The sequence below is a fragment of the Phyllostomus hastatus genome, unplaced genomic scaffold (genome assembly GCF_019186645.2).
Source record: "Phyllostomus hastatus isolate PE091 unplaced genomic scaffold, TTU_PhHast_1.1 phas_contig_304, whole genome shotgun sequence".
In the NCBI taxonomy this organism is placed as follows: domain Eukaryota; kingdom Metazoa; phylum Chordata; class Mammalia; order Chiroptera; family Phyllostomidae; genus Phyllostomus; species Phyllostomus hastatus.
The window spans coordinates 99,324-109,919 of record NW_025333845.1 but is presented as its reverse complement, the minus strand read 5'-3'; the positions used below and the strand labels follow the sequence as shown (position 1 = coordinate 109,919).

The 10,596-nt window shown below is 34.8% G+C and overlaps 1 protein-coding gene across 1 annotated transcript; it reads right to left on the bottom strand.

The window, feature by feature from the left end:
* Positions 1 to 1,299: 1,299 nt before the first annotated feature.
* LOC123819275 (olfactory receptor 52E2-like) lies at positions 1,300 to 2,241 on the bottom strand. Its single transcript, XM_045839578.1, has one exon. It carries the CDS (start codon positions 2,233 to 2,235, stop codon positions 1,300 to 1,302), a length of 936 nt encoding a protein of 311 aa, XP_045695534.1. The 5' UTR covers positions 2,236 to 2,241.
* Between the last annotated feature and the right edge of the window lie 8,355 nt (positions 2,242 to 10,596).

Genomic DNA, 10,596 nt, shown 5'->3' with positions numbered 1-10,596 from the left:
GTTTAAAATGGAAGCAGATGAAAAGAAAAAGAGGATAAATGAAATTTGCATTTAAAAAACAAAACAAAACCCTAAACTAGAACTCATTAAGCTATCTCCTTTTGTAAAGAATTTTGAGATACTAGGGCATTAGTTGCCTTATATGTAAGACGCAATGCTCTGATTAAAAAAAAATTGTTCTTAAAATAGAGACATTTGTTGTGACTGAATTGTATGCAAACAAATAGTGCTTCCATAAACCATATAGAAAATATTTTAATGAGATGATTATGTATTTAGTTTTTCTTTTAAGATTTTATTTATTTATTTTTAGAGAGGGAAGGGAAGGAGATAGAGAGAGAGAGAGAAACATCAATGTGTGGTTGCTGGGAGTCATGGCCTGCAACCTAGGCATGTACCCTGACTGGGAATCGAACCTGCGACACTTTGGTTCACAGACCACGCTCAATCCACTGAGCTATGCCAGCCAGGGCTTTGTATTTAGTTTTAAACATATTAAATTTCAAGTAGATATAAGAATAAATTTTATTTGTGCTTAGTTCCCTGGCCTCTTGCTTTTACCTGTACTTCTTTGTTTCTAATTCTTCCTGATGTAGCTCTTTGATCAATTTATTTTTAAATGCTTTCATCCACCTTCACTTCACTCTAGTTCTCTGGCATGCTCTTGGGATGTAATTTGGTTTCTTCATTAGGTAAAGTAATCCATTAACTCAACCACTCAACCACTCAATTAAATCAATAAGGAAAAAAAGTTGTTTATACTTTGAAAGTAAATGGGACAGAGTATGAACAAGGATATGAAAGGAGGGACAGGGCAGGTTGAGAAAGCTATAGTAAGCTACACTGAAATAGGCTGACAGAAAAAAATACTAGAAGGAGAGAGAGAAAAGATGAGTAACAGAAGAAATTGAAGTAGGAGGGAAAGAAAGAAGGGATACAAGAGAGGAAGCAAGGGAGAAAGAAGGTGAAGGAAGAAGCAGTACCTATTACTGATAGTGAAAGTGGAAAAATGTCTCCTGAATCTTGGCCACTTATATCTTTGAGAATCATAACCTAATTTAAGACACTTAAGTTATTCTTCAAAATAATCACATAGAATCGTTGTTCATCCAACTTAGTAGTGTTTAAAATTAAAAGCTTTTATTCTTGGTCCCTGAATAGATGAAATACACAAAAAAAGACATCAACATCCTTCCCATTAAGTGATCATTTTCTTTTCAAAGCCTCTTCCCATTCTTTAGATGCATACATATTAACAATTAATCATGTGGGCAAAAACTGGAGGTACTCATACTCTATTTATTGATGGATAAATATTCTGAGAGCCCTTTCACGGATCTGCTTGGTTCTAACTCCATAGATGATAGGGTTGAGCATTGGTGGAATAACTACATACATATTAGCCAGAAGGATGTGAATATAGCGGGGAACATTTTGGCCAAAGCGGTGTGTCATGAAAGAAAAAAAAGCTGGGGTATAAAAGGCCAAAATTACACAAACATGGGAACCACAGGTGCTGAGAGACTTGAACCTGGCCTCACGGGAGGGGAGACGGAAAACAGCACAGAGAATGTAGATGTATGAGAGTGCAATGGCCATGATGTCAAGTCCCAAGAGAGCAATGGTCCCCAAACCATATAGGATGTTAATCCTGATGCTTGCACAGGCCAGGCGAGCAAGACCCATATGCTCACAGTATGTGTGGGGAATGACATGGTGTCCACAGAAGGGCAATCTCATGATGAGAAATATAAAAGGGAAAACAGCAAGGAAAGATCTCCCAACCACCCCCAAACCAATAAGAGATACTACCTTGTTAGTAAGGATTGTGCTATAATGGAGAGGGTTACAGATAGCTACATAGCGGTCATAAGCCATAGCAAGAAGGACTACTGACTCCATGCCAGTAAAGATGTGAATAAAAAACATCTGAGTGAGGCAGGCATTAAAAATAATCTCCCTGAGGCTGAACCAGAATATGCCCAGCATCTTAGGGACAGTGGCTGTGGAGAGACCCAGGTCAATGGTAGCCAGCATAGCCAGAAAGTAGAACATGGGCTGGTGGAGGCTGCGCTCAGTCTGGATGACAAACAAGATGGTGAAGTTTCCTATGAATGCAATCAGGTACACAGCACAAAAAGGAAAGCCAATCCAGAGGTGGATGTTTTCCAGACCTGGGATTCCCAAAAGCAGGAAGAAGGAGGGGTGGACCTGTGTATCGTTAGAAAGGGACATCTCACTTGTGATTTTTTATGAATGTGTTCATTGCAGATGTGTGTTGACCCACAATGGAAGATACCAGTCTGCTACCATGATGTTTAACAGTACTGCAAAAAAAAAAAAGATATCTTAACTATTTATCTCATGGATAACCTTATCAATAGTTTTCTTTTCAGAATAAGTGAAATCTTTTTAGTAAAACTTTTATAATTGGAATTCAGTTACATAAAACTTCATTAATTTTATTACTCCAAATATTTGTTTTATAATGCATTTCATTTACTCTATGCAAGATTTACTCTATGCAATCATTGTTTATTGTATGCATTTATTTATGTATGTGCTTATTTATATATGCTATATATACTATACGTACATAGACATATATGTATATATACACACATAATTAAAGGGTAATGAATGAATGAATAGAATTTTACACACACACACCATTCATTACCCTCATCATCAACTTGTTTCTGCTTCTTTCCCACTTAACAGATTATTAATCAGGACCACAATATTCTTTAGTACTTGCTAACACTCTCTATGAGCTGCCCAAATATGTACTAATGACAACTGATGCCTATTGGTGACTTAAAAATCCTGACCAAAAACACACATAACACAATAACACACAGGCAAAAGTTATTGTTTCTCTTTCATGCTTATATTTTTAATACGCCAAAAAGAGCTCAGAAATTTTTAAAAATCACTTTGGATTGGAAAATGTTTAAATTTGTCATCTTTGAATGATGATCTTCAGGGGTTTTAATGTACTGATCTTCAAAGTAGGTTACATGCAAACTCACATGGCACACAATGTTAATAATATATTAATTTATTAATATGTGCATTTTAGTGACCAGTGGTTCAAAAATACTAATCAATTAACCAAAGTATTACAGAGGAGACAAAATACAGAAAATAAAAATTACATTTGACTATAAAGAACATTCTAGGTCTCATAATGACCAACCCACTTGGAACTACTTAAGTGTCCCCAATCTTTACAGTACTCATTCATTACAGTGAACAACCAGGTAAAGCATATATCCTTTCATCTAATATTTATTGATTTATAATTCCATTATGACTAACACCAGTTAGATGTGAAAGATTTGTTGGATTAAGTAAATATTGGCCTAGAATTAAAAGTTAGGAATACCCAGGGAAAAGAGTCTCTCCATGCCAATAGGAAGGTTTGGTTTAGATGTTTAAGTATGAAAGACTTAGTTATTCTGAAAAATGTTTTAATTGGGGAATAGAGATAAAAAGTGTGGGAGGAGAAAGAGACAAGAAAGTAAGATATTATACATAGTTTGAAGTGAATTTAGTGAATTTAGCCTCATTTTCACACATCACTGAGTGTGTCCCATTGCTTCAAAAGGTGAACTTCTTGCCAAGAACATGGAGTGATAAAAACAGGCAGTTAGAGAACTAAAAGCATAATTACTATTGGACAACAAAAATTACAAACGTGACAACCAAAGGTTGTTTCTTATCTAATAACTCACTCTTTTAATCTCAACTATCTTTTTTATAACTAACTATATATTTATACAAAAGCTATAAGATGCTATGAACAGTAAGATATTTCCATTAAGTATATGAAAGCTGTGGAAAATGATAAGATTAATACAAGTAGTTGTTATACAAATGATTGCTAAGGGATTTTTTTTTCCTGCCTTTTAAGAGAATGTAAATTATTCTAAGCTCAGGGGAATACTGAGTAATTGTAAAAATGGAACTCCTATCTCTTACAGGTATATTCTAGAGTGGCTGACAATGTTTTTTGAAAAAAGAAAGAAAAAGAAAAGAAATACAAAAAGACTCAGAGTTAGAATCTGTCTGATAGAAGAAGAGAGAAAGTAAATATCTTTCAAATTTGTAGCTGCAGGAAGAAATAGTGACAGAATAATCTCTCTTCTACACAACTATTATCTATGGAATGGTATTTTACAAAATTATTTGAAATTACATTTACCTGTTGTTTAATCTAATTTTTAGACAGTGAGCTCTTTAATGCTAATTAAACTCTCTGAAAATTCTGGACTCTAAAAGATAGAGTGGTATGTACCAATGCTACACATGGAAATACATTAACAAAATCTTGTAATTTCTGGAGACTGATCACAGTTTTTCTTCCCATAGGGTCCACATATGCTGTAATCTGTTTATACAGCACAATATTATTTTTGAGTATGGGGTTGATTTTGACTTGCTCTCTGCAAAAATAGTGCTTAGAAGTGCACCAGACTATTTCTATTGTGTTTTTAACATCTTTTACTTATAATTTTCTTAACCTTGGGATGTGAGAGGACATATTTACAGTTTATTTTACTTTGTTTTTGTACCTCACCCTGATAGAAAACAATGAATAAATATCCCCAAGATAAAACATCCAACCTTACAATGATGAAAAACATAAAAATGTAAACAAGATTTATCAATGATATTTTTGCTAGAATGTATAAATACAGAACTTCTTTCATGTCATGAACCCAATCTCAGTCCCTGCTCACCTCAGCTTTATGACACTCCTATTTTTTTCTTTCTTCTCTGCTAGCTGTCATGCTATCTGTGGGCTGGAAAAGTGGGTAGTAGACTTAGCACACTGTGTACCATAAGCGATTCTGAACCTATGTACCTACACAGTAATGGACTTTTATCCTTTATATCATGCTCCCCAAAGGAAAGACTCATGAATTCCCTAGAGCCACATTTGTAAAGGACAGAAGGACCCAGAGGTCATCCACTGGGGTGTCTGTCCTCCTCTAGGGATAAGGAGGTCAACAATTCAGAATCAGTGATGTAGCCTCAGCCTACGTATACCAACTATACTCCTTGTCTAGAAGATAGGCCATTGCACACATAAGAACTCTTAACCTCCTCAAAGAGAGTTTACTAATGTGATTGAACCCAAATACAGTAAATTCTAATTGCCTGTATCCCCATGATGACTCATCCACTTACTACCTGTGCTATGTTGAGCATGCCACTTAATCTCATTAAGATATAATATTCTTATACAAAGAGGGGGCATAAAATACAATATACCTGAAATGGTTTATGTAAAGCTTAAATGAAGGATAACATACAGTTGCCAGTTAGTATGCAATTTACATAATAAGTATGTAGTAAATGTTAATAATAAACAGAAAATGCCACCAGCTTTGTGAATAATGCCCATTTACTTTATTTCACAATAAGACTCTTATGTTTCTTCACAGAATCAAAAATAGACAAATGCAGTTTGAGGTCGCACCAAGTAATTCTCTGTTGCCTTCTCCACTTAGCATATCAGAGCTTTCATAATCTTCATCATCTACCAGATTTATAAATAATTTCAGATTTCTTTGTGGTTGTATTTAATAGTTCTCATTATATAATATTTTAAACAAGGAAATAATATAAACAGAAAGTTGTGTACTCAGTGTTCAGCACAAATAATAAGACAGATTAAAATTGAAGTATGCTATACACACATTTCTCACTTCCTCATCAACTATAATTATTACTATCTTGACTTTGATGTTTATTATTGTCTTACTTTTCTTTTTACTTTATTACACACAAAAAGCTCATACAGAAGGAGAACTCACTCCTTGGCATTAACTAGGTCACTGTCAATGTACCTGAAATTTCAAATTCCAGTAGAACATTGTCCAACTGGCAAAGCAAATTCTTGAGTTCCACTTCTTAAGTTGAGCCAATAGGTGTTTTTAAAGAAAAAGTGACCACAAGTGTCAAGCCATCCTTTTAAGTTCTGTTTTCTCTTTTACCTTGTTTTCTTAATTCCTTGAAAGCCTTGAGAACTCTCTGATTCCTTCAAATGTTATTTTAATTTCTAATGTTATACAGCTGTTTAAATTGTTCTAAGACAGTGTTGGCTAAATTACATGTTCATTATCAAAAAAAAACCCTGAAATTTCTAAATCCTGTATTTTTTTTTTTTACTTTTTAGATGAACTCCATTTTTTAAAAATTTAGATCCAGAGAATAATTGGAAGATAGTATAGAATTCCCATGTACCTTGCACTGTGTCCCCTATTATTAACAACTTACATTAATACAGTATATTTGTACCAAATGAAAGGGGAGGACAGATGGTCCATACAACACAAACATGACTAGAGCATGGGAGCCCCAAGAGCTCAGCATATTGTGACAGGCATTTTCCGATTAGAGATGGAATACAGCACTGACAATGTAACCATAGAAGGTACCAGACAGTGCCAGCAAGGAAGGAAGCAACAAAGAAACCCTAGATGGCATTGATTCAAACATTGTCACAAGCCAACTTGACAATACCCATGTGCTCGCAGTTGATGTGGGCAATAATGTAGGCATCACAAAAGTGCAGATGGTAGATTGAGTAGGTCTTGGGCAGTGTGAGCACAAATGCACTCAGTACAACACCCAGTCCAATTCCTGACAGCACTCAGGCTATCGCATGGTTGTATGATGGAGTGGTGCACAGAGGGCTACACAGCAGTACAAAACTATTGACAGGAGAATAGTACATTCCATTCCTCTAAAGGTGTGTATGAGAAACATCTGGGTCACACAAGAGAGTGTTCTCTGTTAATACAACTATCAAAATTGTTACATTGCAAATTAGATCCACAGTGTAAACACAAGTAAAGGGCAAGGAAATCTAGGCATAGGTGTAATCAATGCTAAGAAATAATATAACATCATCTGCAGTTCTGAACAAAAATTATTTATATTTTGGTACTTTTCAATGAGGAAATATAAGCTGTAAGGTCTTCCCAAAGTGAGGAGTTTAATGGACCTTACAAATTACCAAGGCATAGAAAGACAGACGTGGGGAACTAAACATAGCTACACTGAGATAAACACAGAAGTAAAAGCCATACACATAAAATGGTGCTTCATATGTCAAATGCTTTAAGTATGTTTTATTTAATACTAATTTTAACATTAATTCAAATTCAAAAAGTCACCTCTAAAATCAGTAAGCATTCTCCCAAAATCATTCAACACTTATTGATAGACATCGAACAAACCTGAAACCCAATAAACTTAGAAAGACTTAACTAAAAATCACAGATCAATCATTTCTTATTATACCAATGAGCATCCCTTTGTTTCCATCACCACAAACTTCCCAAAATTATCCTTTTATAAGCTTTCTTACCACTACCACTTGACTCCCTTGGTCTTATATCCTGGTAACCACTAATCTATTACTCATTTCAATAATTTTATCATTTAAACAATGCTACATAAATGGAATAATATATCATGAAATCTTTGGGGACTAATTTTTTCACTCAATGTAAATTATCTAGACATTCATCTAAGTTGTCAGTATCAATAGTTCATCTTAATTGATGACATAATACTCCATGTATGAATATACTACCAATTGTTTAGCCATTCACTCGTTGAAGGACATCTGGGTTTCTCTAGTATTTGGCAATTACTAATAGAGTTGCTATAAGCGTTTTGCAAAGGTTTTACTGAAACACAGACACACTCACTTGGTTTTATTTAATATAATGGCAGTTTTTACATTAAATACCAGAATTTAATCTGGTAGTTTAATCTGGTAGTTTGGTTTTAACTACCATCCATTAAATTTTATGGTGATTGTCCAGTAAACAGTCACCACAAAAATCATTTCTTGTGTATGTAGATGGAAAACAGATGAACTTAATGTCATTATTAGAGTCATTTACTCTTAGAAACAGAAAATTCTCACAAAATTTTTTGTGCAAAACCATGAAACCTTTTTTGAGGAATACTCAATCCAAAACACCAGTTTTCAACTGGCTTTCATAGCCTTATTCTAACTGGATAGCCAATATGGAATTGTGCTTTTTGAATACCTGGTATATTTCATCTCAGAAGTTTTACCTAACAAATCTCTAAATTATGAGTATTTTTCTTTCATCAGTGAACATTTATTTTTGCAAATACCTGCAGATTACTTCAGAGAAAAATCAAAAGAAGATGTCTAGTATTGCTGTGTTTACCTATCAGTGCCATAAACAGTGCTACATAAACTACAGAATATAATGGCTGCTGCTTGACATTTGTTCCCACAGCTCATGTATACTTTCCATGTGACCAACTCTGAACTGCACATCCAGAGGGAAGAGAATTCTAGGAAACAGTGCTGGGACATTTCAGCAAGGGATGTTTTATCACTGGTGCTTATCCAAGTGAGAAGCATAATTAATTGTCAGTGAATACTGTAAGAAATACATTCATCATTTAATTGAATGATAGTAAATGAACTAAGAAATAAATTACCCCAAATTTCATCTGGATATTTTTAACCATGGCAAAATGAGAGCTTTTTTACAAATTATTGTAAAGCACAAAAAGAGGCTCAGAAAGTTATACAAGGATAATCAGCTCTTGTTGCGCGTGGGTCACCGGCCAGCAGTGACCACGGAACGCTGTGGATGGCTCGACGATAAACACGCGAGAAAAAACACCACATGCACAGAGACAAACTAGTTTCTGTGGGGAAGTAGGGACAAAATGGCCACCCCCCCTAGTGGGGAGCGCGCTGATTTACCGTCCATACCTGCTTTTATTAGGCTCATTTTGCATAATAATTCAGGTAAAGTACAGTACTCATTAGGGGAAGTAAGGAACTATAGAAAACAAAGAACTCTGCCGGTCTATTGAGTTGGGGGGTCAAAGAGCTGTAAGACTGAGGAACAAACTAACTTCCTCCTAAGACCCTTCTCATTCAACTGAGAGCATTCCAAACAAAGAAGGTTTCACAGTAATTTACATGTTCTTTCTTAGGCCTGATCACCCCGGGAAATCCGCACTTCCCAGTACCGAGCTGCACCACCCTGTCATTGTTTTAGGCTTAGGTGGAGCAAGGGAACTAGGTAACCAAGAGATAAGGAGATTTTCTCCCAGACGCTGAGAACTCAGGCTATGTCAAAGCCGAGGAGCGAGGGTCCATCACCCCCTTTTGCTGCAGCCCCCCCCAAGTCCTTCTTTTGGGGGGCCTCCCAAAAGTGATCGTGCCTGGCTTGGGTTGTTCCCCCCGTGGGGAATCTTACCCGTCTTTGGCTAACCGACCAAGCTTTTTTGGGGTTCAGCAGCAGAAGCAGCATTCCTGCCAGGAAGATAAGCTTTTATCTCCTTGCCGGCTCACGGTTCCAAGGGCGTTCCCTTAGCCTTAGCTAGGCGGGGGTTTCAGCCTCTGATACCAGTCAGGGCGGTTCCCAACAAGCTCTAAAAGTTATTAAGGTATATTTTAATTCTGTAAGATGAAAGCATTATGATACTGATAGGAGATTAAACAGACAAGCTGACTATATTAACAAAAAGCAGACTATTGTACATATTAAAATTTAATATTAAGAAAGAATGAAAAATCAGTTCTGAAGTGCTTAATTATTAAGCCAATTATATTACAAAATGGATTAAAAATATAAACAGAAAAGTATTTAATGTTCTTACATTTTACACAAGAAATGCATTTCAGTTAAGTTAGAATTAAATGTAGAAATTAATATATACATGCTCATAAGCACTCACCAATAATAAAATAAATGTTGGGATGTTGACATATAGTAAAGGGATGCAGAAACCCTAAGTATAAAATAAAGAGAAGGCTGTGCAATAGGTAGTATAATCAGTGTTAATTTTGCTTAAAATGTTGTTCTGTTAAATATAAAGACTTTATAGGGAAATGTTAATATATTAAATATACTAAAAAAAAACCCATGCAATGAGATTTTTAAGAAGTTGCGCAGAAACACTTGAGGAGGGGAAAGGAAATTAGAGTAAGTATAAAACACAATACAAAAAAGCAAGAACATGACTTACTTAATCAGTAAGTTACTGTTTAACAGTTCTAACTATAGACTCTTTAGAAATTTTACAAATATTTGCAAAATCTATTCATAAAGAGGTCACAACATTTATCCAAAATGAAAACCAATAAACTATTATAAATATCAAAAGATTAAGAGATAAATAAAATGCAAATGAAAGATTCTGTTACATTTTAAAAGAAAATAACTATATCACATATGTATCAGCATAGATAGATTTCTAAACATAATATTTAGAGAAACAATTGTCTATGGAATGATACACAGTGAATTAACATTCACATAAATTAACAATTCCAACTAACTCCCCTCAAACTTTTACATTTCAAATGATAAGTTTAGACCAAAGAAAGAAAAAAAAAAGGTTGTGGTAGTCACACCAGTATCTAAGGATAAGAAAAATATTGGAAGTGGATTGGGGTATTAGTCATATCTCATTTCAATTTAAATATCTCATGCATTTTAAGAGCAAAGATATTGGTTATATGTATCCTTGTATTTATAGACTGAAGGAAAATACAGAACAACAATTTGGTGG